At 40.5% G+C, this 15,561-nt stretch overlaps 3 protein-coding genes across 3 annotated transcripts; 2 read left to right on the top strand and 1 right to left on the bottom strand.

The window, feature by feature from the left end:
• Positions 1-87: 87 nt before the first annotated feature.
• LOC135790844 (uncharacterized) lies at positions 88-819 on the top strand. The gene has a single exon (XM_065301126.1). It carries the CDS (start codon positions 88-90, stop codon positions 817-819), a length of 732 nt encoding a protein of 243 aa, XP_065157198.1.
• A 988-nt stretch (positions 820-1,807) lies between these two features.
• On the top strand, positions 1,808-3,584 carry LOC135791017 (coiled-coil domain-containing protein 174). Its single transcript, XM_065301328.1, has 3 exons — positions 1,808-1,937; positions 1,987-2,168; positions 2,232-3,584. Exons 1-3 carry the CDS (start codon positions 1,908-1,910, stop codon positions 3,484-3,486), a joined length of 1,467 nt encoding a protein of 488 aa, XP_065157400.1. The 5' UTR covers positions 1,808-1,907; the 3' UTR covers positions 3,487-3,584.
• A 480-nt stretch (positions 3,585-4,064) lies between these two features.
• LOC135791015 (uncharacterized) lies at positions 4,065-9,704 on the bottom strand. The gene is made up of 5 exons (XM_065301325.1): positions 7,236-9,704; positions 6,847-6,975; positions 6,260-6,766; positions 5,823-6,200; positions 4,065-5,626 (listed from the first exon to the last, which is right to left on the bottom strand). The coding sequence occupies exons 1-5, from the start codon at positions 7,386-7,388 to the stop codon at positions 4,535-4,537; spliced, it is 2,259 nt and encodes a 752-aa protein (XP_065157397.1). The 5' UTR covers positions 7,389-9,704; the 3' UTR covers positions 4,065-4,534.
• Between the last annotated feature and the right edge of the window lie 5,857 nt (positions 9,705-15,561).

Below are 15,561 nucleotides of genomic sequence, written 5' to 3'. Positions count from 1 at the left end.
GTGACAGGCGTCAGTCGAGTCTGTCTGTCGTCAATTACTTACAAAAGCAGAGGATGTAAATAACGATGTAACGAATAACATCAAATTATGTCGACGAGAAGTGCTGCGACCGGAGCATCAGGTACCTCATCAACAACAAAGCGAAGAAAATCCAGGCGTAGTGGAAGCGTCGGAAGCAGGGGAAGTAAAGGTAGTAAAGGCAGTCGAAGCAGTAGAAGTAGCAGAGGTAGCAAGAACAGCAGAGGTAGCAGAAGACGCAGATCATCCAAAGGCACCGGTACCAGTACCCCCACTAGAAACCGCAGGAATCAAGCCTCGAAATCCCCTAGCTCCGGGAGTACATCCAGACGCAGTAAAAAACGCAGTCGAGACAGAAAAAGAAGAGATCGTGATGATGACGATGACGACGACGATGATGATGATGATGACCGATCCGAACGAAGTCGTCGCAGTCGCAAGAAGAAACGCAGCAAGGGCCGGTCATCACGGCGGTCATCCTCTGACTCTGGCAGCGACGACCGCAGTCGCCGCGGGTGTAGTAAATCCTGCGAGCATAAAAACAAGAACAAAGCTACCGGTAACTCCTACGTACATGTAATAGACAAGAGTGTACTGTGTCAGTCGCCATTAACTTCCGCTCTGCAGCAGGCAGCAGCCTATATCAATGTGGGTAATACCCAAACAACTAAATTATTGGAGTATCCCCCTAATACACCGCAGTGCAAACCTGATTGTCCTTATAATTGCAAGGTTATTAAAAATGCACCGTGTCAGAAGAATGGCGGCGCGGCGGGGACAGGCTGTAACTGTTGTAAATAAAGGACACGCATACGCGGCGATTGTGAATATTGTGTTTACTTTAACTAGGGTTTGTAGTTGGACATGCTTGGGAGGTCATCGAGGGTAAAGGGAGTGATTCCGCTATAGGCACTGGCTCCACTGATGCTGCAAACATGGCGACTTGCCAGGGCAGCCGCCATTACCTGGTCGAGGATCTCGTTTGCCTCGTTGCGTACGTGTAGTAGGAATTGGCGGGATCTTCGCAATTCGTCGATTTCTGCCATTAGTAGTCTGATTGTGTTACCGCAGGATGGGCACGTCCCTGGACAACGCATATTACTGCCCACTGAAGATTGCCGCCGAGGTCCATTGATCATATCACTGCTAGCACAGATGCTGAACTTTTGTTGTATTGAATCCATTTTGCGTATGTAGGGCGCTGGTAGCGACTCCATTGTGCGTGCTGAGTCTTTTTTGGCCTTGATTTCTAACAGTTGACAAATATGTTCGTACTGGGCTTTGCTCTCATCTTGCAGATTATGCAGGATGTGTGTTACTCGCGTAAGCATTACATATTGTCCTTCAAGGCTTCCTGCTACCACGTCCATGTCACATGATTTTTCCGCCGCGCACTTGGGGCGTACTTGAGTGCAAGCATCTTGGAGCCGGTAGGGCGGTGCCGGTGCGCTCCGGAACTTAATTTTGTTGTAGGTGCATCGCAAAAGGGTGCTACCACCGCCGCCGAAGCCATCGGAGTCCTGTGCCTGAGAGGAAGAGTTCAACAGTACATTTTTTCCACTCTCTTTTCCTCCCTTTTTGTGATTGCTCTGCTCTTCCATCGAGCTAACCACATCAGGTTTCTTTTTCTTGCTGCCTGTCACACATGCATTTTTATTAACTGACTGAATGTCATTTAAATCATTCCTGATTATCAGCTGGTCCTGTTGGGGTAAAAAACGAAACGCATGTTTAGAGGAGTCCTCTAAAAAAAATAAAGAATGTTAGCGATTCAAATTCAACAACGTTTCATATACTTAACCTAGCGGACATTTTTTCAACTATAAGCCAATCACAGCTGAATGTAAATACCTATGTGGTTAGTTTATTAGTTACAATAACAATATAAAATGAGTACTTATGAAATAAGTAAATCATCTGTAAGTATTTCTTGAATAAATAGAACACAGTAATAATTTATTTTTGCAGTTGCTCAGCTTAAAGGCAGAGATTCTGAAAAAACAAGAGGAGCTACAGAAAGCGAAAGCTGAAAATCATATAAAACTGCAAAAGAGCCACAAGAAACCTTTGGAGTTGAAAAACAGAGGAGTTGAAAGCAGGGCTGCTAATGATGGAGATGTTGTTGATGAGGAATTACTAAAAAAATCAAGGTTAGGTAATAATTTAAACAATTTTGTAGTTCAAATTACTATAACATTCACCATAATTTCCAGATTACAGTTGGAAACAAAGTCATTACTGTATGAGAAACTCTCCAGAGGATCAAGAAATGAACTGGAAAAAGAAGACAACAGGCAGTACTTAGTCCAGTTTGATAAGAAAGCTCTTGAATCCAAAGCAGCTACACCATCAGATGATGATGAAGAGCCTGATAAATATCCACAGGAAGAAGAAGAATTTAATGAAACTACTTACTCAGATGATGACTCTGAATGGGTAGAATTTGTTGACAGTTTTGGTAGGACAAGAACCTGCTTAAAAGAGGACTTGGCTTCCTTTAAACAGAATGATAAAGGATTGGATTCTAAAAATAAAAGCAAAAGTGGCAGTATTAGTCCTACACCAAAGAAACAGGAGGAAAATATTGAATATGATGAGAAGAATGAACTTCTATCAGCCGATATGCGACGCAATCTGTTGCGCCAGCAATGGGAGCGTGAAGAACAATTACTGATGGATAAATCAGACCTTCATTATCAAGATATTCTATTCGGCGAAGCGCGTACGCACGGCGTCGGTTACTACGGTTTCTCCAAAGATGAATCTGTAAGAAACGAACAACAGAATGCGTTGAAAAATCTTCGAAAAGAGACTGAAGCACAGCAGAAACAAGCGCAGGAAGTGAAGCAAAACAGAGAGCGACAACTCGCTGCGAGGGTAAGAGCTGCTCAAAATCGTAAAAGGGCACGTGAAGGTTTACCACCTTTGACATCCGACGATGAACAGGATGAAAAACGGAAACCTGAAGAGGAACTGGTTGAAAAAGTGGAGAAAGCAGCTTCTGTTGATGATAAGAATAACGAATTACGCAGACAATTGCATGTGAGACCCTGGGATCTGGGCAAAGAAGGTGTTGATGCGATCGCATCCGCGCGGATACGAAGCGGATGTCGTGATCCGTATGATCAAGATGAATGGAACGCTATTCAACGATCTAAACGAGTGCAAGAATTTGCACCGCCTCAAAGTTATCACGCAAAACACACCACGAAACGAGACAAGGTTGTGAATCCATACAAAAGGACCAATATTGAACCTGCTCCGATTCAAAACGAGTGCAGTGATGAGGAATCAGATGAACCAAGGACGGATTATGGTAATTGCGTTCCTCCTCCTGCTTCATTTGATTATTATGGACCCAGCAGCAGTGCGAAACGATCTCGGTCTTCGGGTACTAATAATATGGACGATGCAATCATGCAAGGATTGAAATTTATGCGCGAGAAAGTGGAACAAAAGTATAAGTAAATACATAAATTTTACACATGTCGGGGGCAAAATAAATGAAGATACTTCTTGTACTGTTAGAAAATCAATTATTAATACTTAATACACATTTAATTAAATTTGTTTTTAATATCACTCATAATATAATACTAGCATAAATTAGAGTATTGACAATAACCACTGGGGTGTGAAACTAATGCGTTGAATCTTTCTCGTTTTTGGAAGAGCGGGTACACAAAATACTTTTGTTTCATGAACACATCTGTCTCAGCGTTTTGTCCGAATTGTTTCAAGGGATGGATGTACAGTGTTCGTTTGGCACGTCAATTTTTCAGTTTTGGTCACCAAATTCGAAACTGAAATCAAATTACAAAAACCATGGCACCGTAAAAATACCATAATAAGTCCAAGCGCATGATATTACTTTGTTTGTAAAAGGGGAATGCTATTTACAATCTTACATTGCGTTGGAGTTTACAATATACAGAGGTTTTGTTTGATATTGTAAATAAATATATGCTTCATTCTTAATTATATAATTGTTCGGTCGATCGCGTGCTTGGAATGCCTGTTTAATGTGATTGATATCTTCATGTTTCTTTTTAATTGATTGATATGTCCTATTGCATCATTGACTATGCATATTTAATTAATTCATAGAATTTGTGTCCTTTTTGAACTGTTTTGTTAGTTGGTTTGGTCGCAAGAACAAAAACAAGAATAAACTCTTGGCGAAAACGTAAATTCCACATCAGGCGCGTGTTTTAGTTGCATTAATTTTATTATATTGGTTATAAATCACAGATTAATTGATTTGAAGTGTATATGTGCAACGTAACGGTCGAAAACCGACTGGTATAAACCGCTACACTAGACATACCGATCTGAAAATTCACGTTTTAGCGCATATCAACTAAGTAATATTAATAGAAAAGGAGTTGGAATGCGTTCCGGAATGTTAACATGTCGCATAATCAACCAATACCAGTACAAATTGGAAAAATGCTTTCCACAGCCATTAAAATTGGAACGAAAATGATGGGAATGTGAGTGTGGGGATGTAGGGGTGCTAGTCATCCGAGAATAGGAACTCGCTCTCAGAGAGAAGTACCTCTAAGTCTGACTGGACGGTATGCACATTAGAATCGATTTCGTTTGCTGATGCGAGAGCCGTGGAAAGGTTTGCTTGCATTGGACTAGTAGCTGCCACTACTCCCTCGTTACACTTGGCGTTCACGGTTCGCACTAAGAGGCCCGTTCGAGGTTTGTCCGTCTTATCACTGAGTTTATGCGGCTGCTGAGCTGCAGCCGGCGTCTGCGTCGCCTGCGACGTCTTCACACGCTCGATGACAACGCACGTTTTCTCCGGTTTGCGCAGCTTGACACTAAATTTAAAAGGCGGTTTGTACACAACCTGCAGCCGCACCTTCTCCTTCTCCTTGTCGGTGATGTTACCGACACTGTTGCTCTTCGGCGTGGCGTTGGTGGCTGCAGCAGTCGTCTTCTTGTGGCGCTGTTTATGCGGACTGCGTGCATTCGCAGTCGTTAGACCCACAGGTGTTGATTTTGACTTTGGCAGCGCTGCATGTGACTTCATCAACCAGTTCTGCACCTTTCCCACTGGGTCCGCCTCGGGGGTGAGCGGTGTATGCAGAACTTCCGCACCCAATAGGCCCTTTTTACCTTCCGCGTCAACTTGCACACTGCTGTAATCAATCACCTCCTTCTTTTTCTTTTTCTTCTTGACCGCTACAGTTGCCTGCATTGACTTCTTCACTTTGCTTGGAGGTATCTCGATGACGGCCGCTGTATCACCAGCGATTCGTTTTCGTTGTTCTTCTGCGCCTACAGCGGCAGAAACGCGCTTCTTCTTTTTGGGTGATATTTTCGTGGCGGCTTTGCTGGGGCTGTTTAGGTTGTTGTTGTTGTTGGTGTTTTCTTTGTTGTTGGCATTACGTTTGGCTTTGTTGCGCACCTTGCCGTCGCGTACTTTTCGTTTGAGAGGCAGCTTGGACTTGAAGGCTGGATGTACCGTCACATTACCGCCGTCACCATCCGGAGGCAGGCGCACCGTTTCCGTTGTTTGGCTGTGCATTATTGTCACGGTTTTCAGTTTAGTTTGCATGTCGGAGTTTTTACCCAGGAACTTCGTGCTGAAGATCTAAAAGTCGAAGTAGAATTTAGAACTCGTGTAAAATCAGTAATTTTATAATAAACAACTATTTATCCAAGCGTTCTGGCCTAAACCAACTCACTTTTCTTGAATTCATCAATTAAAAATAAAACCTTCACCTGGTTTAGAGCAAAATAAGTTAGTAATGATTAATTAACAAAACAATGGTTAATTATTGACTTACCAATAGCGCTATAATCACAGAGATGATCAAAACCACCGCGTACCAGTAATCTAGCAACCATCGCTTGAAACTTGCTATACTCTCATCGGAAAGCAAGAGTTTTCTAAGAGTCGCGAGTGGTCCAGATGGATCTACCTCTCTACACATCTGAAAGACATCACAATACCCACTGTAGTCATTGCATGGTGTGCCAGGCTTCGAGTACATGTCGGGAATATCGTATGGCATGTCGTTCCACTCAAACGATGAGATGCAGGGTTGATTATCACCGGGAAGCTTACAGCAGAGTTCGCATGCTTTGGTTTTCGGATCACCTTTACCAGGTATGCATTGGCAGGACTCCAAACCATAGGCGAGACAAATAGAACCGGTACATTCCTGAAATAATTACTATAATTTAATATCAAATATTTATCACTGGATATTGAGGTACGTACACCCATGAAACAAACAAACTCTTTGTTACAAATAGTCTTATTGGGTTTGTTGACTGATGGTGGACACTGTGGCCCACGGCCATTGCAGAAACTTGCATCCCGACAACCATTATCATCACGACATTTGTCGCCAAATTTGACATGGCACTCCGACGTGCAGCAGGGTCCCTGCGAGGGACTGCATGCACTACGCGGTGTGAGATGACATGGTGGTTCGTCCACTGGTGGATACCGCCGCTGTGGGAAACAACACTGATCGCGACAGTCTTCCTCCCATCCGCAGTCGCATTCTTCACCCTCTTCAACAACACCATTCCCACAGAGGGCGGCCTGGGGCTCGGTGAAGCAACCTTTGGGCGAACGCGCTTTGAAATTCAGCACGGGATTGATACTCTTGAGGCTACATGGTGAGAAATGGTTGTTGTTCTTCTTGTCCCCGGATGTGGCACGCGCGAACATAATAAAGTTGCCGTCGTCGCCGCCCGGCGTGCACAATTCTGGATCGTGCTGCATAGGATAATAAAAGTATGACACGAAACACAATAGGAAAAACATGTTTTTCGGTTTGCATTTGCATGTTGACTTACGGGCGATCCGAAATTGTGTCCGATTTCATGGGCGAGCGTCACATGGGAGACGGCAGGTGGCACGTGCTTGCCGTAGTTGAGCAGCGTTACGATGCCAGTGTTTAACGACTTCATGCTGCCGCGATAATGCTGTAATTTGATTACGACCACTCTAAGAGCTGCGATACTAGTTTACGATCCTCCCTGCAGTGCAGGCGCAGTATGTTTATACTGGAGCTGCGCTCGCTCGTAATTACAGGTGTGTGGATATTAAAAGGGACATTTTGGGTGGAGGAGCCGGGCAGTATATATTTTTCCACACATGCGCATGAGGTAAACGCCAGGGGGTTGTTTTGATGTTGTGAAGCTGGGCTTCGATTAATTTTAGAATAATTGTATAAAATACTTACGCCGTTCTTCTCACACACACCGCCAGCATTCTTCAAATCGCCCGTCCACGCCAACCCCAACGTGCCCATTTCAAAGTCCCGATAGGTGAACATGTACGCCAGGCAGAAGGCGTCGTAATCCTCCTCTGAAAAGATAATCACATAAGAGTACATTGCATTTGCATTTTTATTACTACCGAAATAAAATGCGAGTCGCGGACGGAGCGGCACTCAATCAATATCAATAGGGTAAGTTAAGGAGTATGCAAAGCGGCTTTCACCTCTTTGAGAATACGAATGCAAACGCAAACAAAGCCGGCAAAAAAATGCACTCATCAGGAAAGAAGCTCGCCTTTGAGATGGAGAAACATAAAACGAATGCGGCGATCGATATTTGGAAACACTCGGTTTTTGAAACTCTGCGAGACGACAGCCCTCGTTCTCGAAACGCATAAAATTGAATTTAAATTAGCTTAATCTTAATGGCAGACGTAATTTGCCAGCGCGCACTCGAGCTGATTGAGAGATAAAGCGAGTCAATTATGTACACACTCCTAATAGTTTGGAATTAAACGGCGAACAAGTTTGACACTCGAGTTATTTATTGTTATCCCTTTGCTGAGCGCCCGCAGTAGTAAATTTAATCAATGTGGGTCATTTTTGAGTTGTGACATAAATTCCATTCGGGAAGGGCGGCCGGCGATCGGCGAGTTATGTATAATTCCCTCAGGAATTAGCCGGAGCGCACGTTGTACATAATGTAGCATTTAATGTCGAAGCCGGATCGAATATCCTCCACCACTACACATCCTGTCAAACCTACATCAAACACATATATTTTACTGGCTTCGCTCGCGAATATCTAAAATAATGAAGTTGGTTCCATACGCGTCTGTAGTCACAGAAGAAGTAACACTGAAGTAGAATGGCGGGAAGTTTAAAATGGCTGAAAGTATAGTCTATGGAAGTATAGTGTACAGTCTCCATAGTGTAGTCAATTGGATTTGATGTTGACGTAGCTGTCGGTAATACAGTGTGATAATACAGTGTGATGGTACTATAGTACTTAGGTTTGAGCTTCATTGCTGGAATGCTAGATGGCGTTAAAGTAGTCAAATAGCCAGATGCAGAGGTATTATTGGCTAAACTATTTCTTTATTTTATTTAAAAAATAATTTATTTTACTAAATAAAAAGTAGCCTATAACCATTCGGGGACCACTAAGAATATGTGTACAAATTTTCATGTTGATCGGTTAAGTAGTTTTTGCGTCAAAGTGTAACAAACATCAAGACTTTCTTATTACATCTATTTTAAGATTATTCCAAGTTTATTCCTCTCAATACCATAATAAAATAATTATCCGTTTCCAGTTAGTTCCGACTCCGACGTTGACTGTAAGCTGCGGGCTAATGCAGTCGATTCATTATGTAATAGAAAGGGTAAACACCAATCCGCCGAGCTCGCAACCAGTTAGCAAATGGGGTTAGTAAACTAAGCGAGTTGGTTTGGTGTCCAAGGCAGATCCAGTGATCCTAATTCAGAGTAAATAATATCTCAAAGGATAATGCTAATCGAATAGGCTAGTCACGTAAACAAGAAAGAAAAAATGTCATGCTAAAAACGTGAGGGGTGCTTGGAAGCATGAAACATGAACGTCATTTGTGTTGGGCGTTGTTGGGCAGATGAATTGATGTTCGGGATCGTTGGCCATAATTGATTTAGGCTATTTACAATACCGCACACGCCGGCAATATTGTTTGCGCGCTAAACTCCAGCTAATTACCACAGTTGGAAAGAATAAGTTTGGGTCACCATCACCATTAGTCAGCGTGTGATGGCGCACACTGATTGGTTATTGATCGCACGTTCATTTGCATGCATTGTTGCATTTTTCCTTCAACGAAATTTCCACAATTTATTATTATTAAATTCGATTGGTTTGACTTTTGAACTGCTTTGATCAGCAGCATATTAAATAAATTACACTCGAGGATGATTGATGATAAGTAAATAATCACACGCGTTTTAAACAAATTTCCAAGTGATGTTTATCGCAAGGCAAGAGTCGGCATTAAATGATTAACGACCGGCATGCCGTGACAATTCCGGCTAATTACATATGAACGATATATGGAAAATAAATATTTAAACGAGCATGTGAGAACACGACGGCTGCGCCCGGCGCCTCCACCACGCTAAACAGATAAACATCGAAATGGACAATGGCGGTAAACATTGTAAACATCGAGTACGCAGACAGTAACAGCATTCGTAACAGGCACACACTATAATTTCCCTAATGATTTCCACCGCTTCCTGTCATATAAATTCCATGGGAGCTGGAAAACTCCGTCACTCGCTTAAACGATGCAAACAATTCAAAATATATTAATTGAGGTACGCGTCGGAATAACACACGTATAATTTAATATTAATAATATTTAGTTTTACAGCTCAGTGTAGTCATAGCCCTAAGTGCTATGGCAGTGTCAGTGCCTGAAAAATGTCGTAAAACATCACAGCGCTCGAAATGCGGTCAAATTTACATATGGAGAGCGCAAAGCGACGATTTTATTTCGCTCACGAATGCATCCTATCACAAACCGTACACCGATGACGATCGGGCGCTACGTGGGCGTAAAATTCGCGTACTTGTCACCGAAGTAAGTCGCAGATAAACATCCTCACCCTGCACTAAAATTTAATCATTTAAGATGTACCCGTACGTGATGTACGACCCATCGACTGGAGGTTTAGATGGATTCATCGGTAACTTTTGGATGGCGTTGCAATTAATGTATCAATTCGAAAATGAAATAATCCTCGAAGCTGATTATGACTTAGCTTTAGATCGAATGGTGAACGGCGAGGCTGATATTTTTCTCGGAGCGGTTGTTTCAAACGATAAACTAAACAATGTGACGGTTTATTCACAGCGCCATATCTTTAAACTGGTAATAATATTTTATCTTGATCTAATAAATACGTTTATACGGCTATTTCCCTAGGTATCAATTGGGTTATAGGAACTACGAAAGTGGCTCAGCGGGATTTCTGTGCATGCATTCGAGCCGGATCTTTAATCTCCACCCTGATTATTTACCTAGTCTTATGCTGACTTTGCGGGTTGTTTATCGTAACAAAATGCTCAGCATTCGAATTGTTTATCTCTTTACCAAGCTGTTTAATTGCAGCCGCGTTGGCGTGGTTTTAAATCAATGTAATTCTATAAAAATTCCCATTCCTATCTCATGTAAAATTATTAATAATTATTAATTGCAGCTCACGTGAGTTAAATGTCATAACTCTAAGGCTTCGATACGTATACTCATCATAGTCGCGATGTTATTCGATATATTCTTATTCATCAGTCTGAACGCTGTGCTTGTTTCCCAATTGACAAATTTGGCTGTGGTTCTATTGATAATCTGGATGATGCCGCTGTCAAAACGCACGCATTCGTCGTGCTTCAAGTACAATAGTTCTTCTGTAAAATGTCCATTTCTTGAAGAAAGGAAAAGAATTGCTACTCTGCAGTGGAAACACATCGTCAATGGGCCTGGATGTGGTGATATCAAAGACCTTAGGATAATCTAGGCTGCAATTATTTGCAAACCTCAGTATTGCAATAGAAAATCTGACTGGTATTCGCCCATCTTTAATTCCAAGTTACCAGTACCGTGTAATCTACGTTTTTACCCGCAATTATTCACACTTGATATAATTTTTTCAACCTCTATAAATCCGTCGCGTATGAAGATTTACTCTCAAAAGGGAAAAAGTGGGGAGGAGGCAAAGGGCCCCCAAAATTTTTTTATAAAATAAGAGGAAGTTAAAAGACAAATTCGGAAAGTAGCAAAGCAGAAAAAGCAGTAATAATATAAGCAAAAATTGACGACAGCAGTAATAGTGAATAAAAGCACTTTGGGCCCACTTTGCCCCATATATTCTGAATTTTTTATTTTGATAGACACGGTTTATTAATATTGAATACTCACCAAAGAAAATAGTGTATCGGTGAAAAAGGTAAAAATCCTTTTTCACTTTTGGGACCCACTTGCTCCATCCCTCCCCCTTCCCTCTAATATTATAAAGAAATATTGATTGATAAATTAATTCTAGGCTGAAGCAAATTCGTAGCAGTGGAATGCTGGCTCCACTTAGAGTCAAAATGGTTCGAGATCAAAGCAGCTGCCAACCCGGATGCAAGCAGCAGTGCAAATACCAGCGGTTAATCTGAACCATGTCGCGGTGCTGATGATGCCCTCACGATGGCGCTCAGCGTACACTTTTAGCAAGCATGCGAAGTTGCTCTACCGCAAGGGTTCACTCACCTTCACCCAGAAAATGTCTATAAACCCTTCCGCCAGCGCAGGCGCGATGACCGCCAGAGCGCGTCCTTGTCGTGCGCACTTTGATGCGCTCACCACATGAACGTAGCCATTGTCAGCTTTTCCGTCCTGATTGAAATCTGCTGAGCTGGAGTAAAACACAAACAAAACCATCAATAAATGCTACATTATGCGCCTTGTTTCACTTTGTACCCGTACAGCATAAATTGAGTTGGACTCGTTGTATATCATGACTTCCACGTACGCTCTTCAGTACCGTACTTTTGAAAATCCGATGATCCGCCCGCAGGTAAAGGCTACAGGTAGTTTCCTTTCTTAGGTCTGCTGAAGTCGCATCGTTTGTTGACATTGCGAAAATCTAATCCCGACGCGTCCGTAAACGCATTCCGTATGGTTATCCATCTCTTCGTCGATGGGCTGATTGTACGGTGTGTGAATGTCAAATGGTGGACTCATTGGTTAAGTTTCGCGAAGACGGTGGTCATCATCAGTGGCGGGCGGTGCTGCCTTCGGGTCAGCGCGCGCAAACCATCGTTTCCAGCGTGGCGCTTCGTCAGCCGCCATGGTTTGCTTGATGTGGAACACGTGCGAGGCGCATTCGCCGCCAGCGCGTTCCGCGCCCGTCGCTTTCTGGCAATACTACCGTGGTGTGGTGTGGTCGTGATTGGGGTGGTAACGGCCCAGTGGTTGATGCCGTAGAAGCCGTCCACCCGTGTGTGGATGACGCTGTCGAAGATCAAGCAAAAATTTCAAATTAAAAAAAAACTCCTAAAAACAATAAATTTGAGATAAATATTTTGTCAATTTTTCACAAGTATTTGCTGATAATGAGCCAAATACGTAGCATATAAAAGATTATTTATATTTTTTGATTGTGTTTCTTCAAAGGTAATTTAAAAATCAAAACAATGAACAATAACAACTTTTGATTGCGACTTTTCAAACGTCAGTATTGAACCGAAATAGAAATAATAAGTATTAACACATATTTGTTGCATATTTGAATAATTGAAGAACCCATACATTTGAAACTCGCGCGCTTTCTGTCAAATTTTAGGGTGCAGCGGGATTGACTTTAGGTAAAGATATAGATGCGCGCTCAGAATACCACTTAAGGCCGATCCATAACTTCGCCGTACGAAGCGTCTTGGAGCTTTCGTACGTTCGTTTGTTAAGTGGTGAACACAGAATCGCACCATCAGTCTGCCTATTCATCGAAATTGGTAAAGTGGAATATTTTGACGAGCCGTGTGCTCAGCAGATGTGAAAAAAGATGACGCGTTATTTTGGCGGTATTTCCATCACTTCCACTTGTTCTTTGGTTCTACCAGTACTTCCAAAATGGAAAACCTATTAATTGTGACATTTTTTATTCCAACTACCACCCCAAAAGTGTAGATAAAAGTTGTAGGAGGAGGATAAACGTGCATCGCAGATGTGAAAAAAATTAAGCGCAATAAACGGTATCCCAAAAAAGAGAGTTACCAGCTATTTTACAACCTCAATGAATTGAACTATATTACTATGAACAATATACTACTCGCATTATAACTACAACTTTCTAATTTTCAAACATTCAAGAAAAGGTCCCTCAAATTTCCAAAACATTTTTAACCGTTCGTCATAAAGAAATAAATGCGTATCAACTGAAAAACTTATTTAAGGCACTATTAAAAAAAATATATAGATTAAAATATTTGAATATAAAAGAATAAATTTGAAACACGTTCAAAAAATAGAAATAATAAGTATTAATACATAATTGATGCATATTTGGATAATTGAAGAACCCATAGATTTGAAACTCGCGCGCTTTCTGTCAAATTCTATCGTGCAGCGGGGTTGACTTTAGGTAAAGTTACAGATGAGCGCACAGAATACCACTTAAGGCCGATCCATAACTTCGCCGTACGAAGCGTTTTGGAGCTTTCGTACGTTCGTTTGTTAAGTGGTGAACACAGAATCGCACCATTAGATTAGATTAGATTAGATATATTGTTATCAATTGTTTTTATTTTGTTTATTTTGTTCATTTATGATCTTCGTTTTCTTTTATAACTGCATTTGATATAACAACTAATAGAAAGGTAATATTTCGTATTTCCTCCTGCTGTTGTAATCTTGATACAAAGTTTTATTTAATTCAAGTTGATGAGCATTAAGATTGTCAAAAGGACCATACAAAAGTAAAAATGGTGTAAATTCTGTTGATGGGTGAATTGTTTGATTGTACATAATTATTTGTGAAATCATTAAATCTTGTGGGGTATCATTTTTATTTTTGAGTTTGGCTCGCTGGTATTCGTAATATCTTGACAAATTATGTTCGATTTTACAATTTTAAGTTCGTCATTATACATTTCTCGACAAGCTTGAATAAATAGAATTTCTAGCTATCCACCTTTGAAATAAATTCCATAAAGTGAATTTGGAATAAAATTACGCTGAATTAAATCGTTCAAAATCTTCTTCTTCTTGTCCTGCTCTTTTCGGTCCGTAAAATTTTCTTACATGTTTCTGATATTTTTGCACTCAATTCATCAGCTTTGTGGATAATAATGCGATGTATTGAACCGTTTATCAATTTTTCACTGATGGACATTGTGAAATGTGTTCTGTTGAAGTATGAGCTGTTTCACCTGATGAAATTTCAAGAATATGATCTAGTTCATTGGCAGTGTTACGACTGTTGTCCCACAATACCAATAGAGTAATAAGCAATTAGATATTTATATATTATACTAGCTGTTGCCCGCGACTTCGTTCCGGCAGTGTTTAATAAAAATGTAATTCGTTTTTACTCTCTTGTTCTAGACATACTCGTAGTAAGAGTCAATTCTATCAATAAGATTAGCAATTTTAATTTAAAGAAATTAATTATATAAAGTTTTGTCAATAATGCACTTCAGCGCGCCATCTCGAATTCAACTATTTAACTATAACTATGATTGAATCTCAATGTTAAATTTTATTCTATAGAAAAGAGCTGTTTTGAGAATTTTCCCGGCATTTATTCGAATTTTTCTCACCTTTTAAACCTTCCCTAGACCTCCACGAATAATTCAAGACCAATATAAGATAAATCCGTTCAGCCGTATATATATATATATATATATATATAATATATATTAATATATATAGAAATATAGAAATATAGATATAGAATATAGATATATAGATATAGATAGATTTACGTATGACATGTTAAGTTTCCAAATGATGTATTCTTGCTCTATCATATTTGCCTCTTGTAATCGGTTATACTTAGGCTTCAATCATTAGCAGACGTACGTCATTACTTGGACTCTTGTACATGACGTATTAGAGATAAACATATTAAATAGGAGCGAAGAGAAATAATAAATCAGTATCTTACCAAATTTCTTGTGTGTAACATTAACTGAGCAGCTAGTCTGTGTAACCAAAGTCGCAACGTCGACTAGGCCACAACAGCAGTTTGAAAGATTATCATCATCATCATCAGAATTATTTATTTCGATTTAATTATTTTATTTTTATTTCAAAACGTAAAACAGCATCTGCAACAAGATTTTCTTTTTCTTTTTTATAATTAACTTCGTAATCTAATTCTTTTATTTTAAGTCTGCATTTGGGTTAAATGTGAATTCGGATCTTTAATGGAAAATACTAATGGTTTATGATCTGGTTGTATCACAAAATGTCTTCCAAAAATATAAAACCGAAAATGTTTTGTACACACGGCTGTGTGCGTAGTCGTCTGTTTGGGCGACGGTCTGTCACAATGAAAACGCCAGAGCGTGTGTGATCTTCAGATAAGGTTGAGATTATAGAGGCGTAAATTCTATAATTCCGACAACAAATTGCACGATCATTGATGCAGCACAAAGTCGTTGGAGTTGTATGGATAATTGAAGAACACAAGGAAAGAGACAGCGAATATTCGATGTTAACACTTGCGATGCTTCTTAACAACTACTTTATTATTTCCACTCGCTCCTATTTAATACATT

Source organism: Atheta coriaria, unplaced genomic scaffold (assembly GCF_025399875.1).
Source record: "Atheta coriaria isolate IRGN ID8LTWV9N9 unplaced genomic scaffold, Caltech_Dcor_3.1 hic_scaffold_4_pilon, whole genome shotgun sequence".
Lineage (NCBI taxonomy): Eukaryota > Metazoa > Arthropoda > Insecta > Coleoptera > Staphylinidae > Dalotia > Dalotia coriaria.
This window is presented reverse-complemented; position numbering and strand designations above follow the sequence as displayed.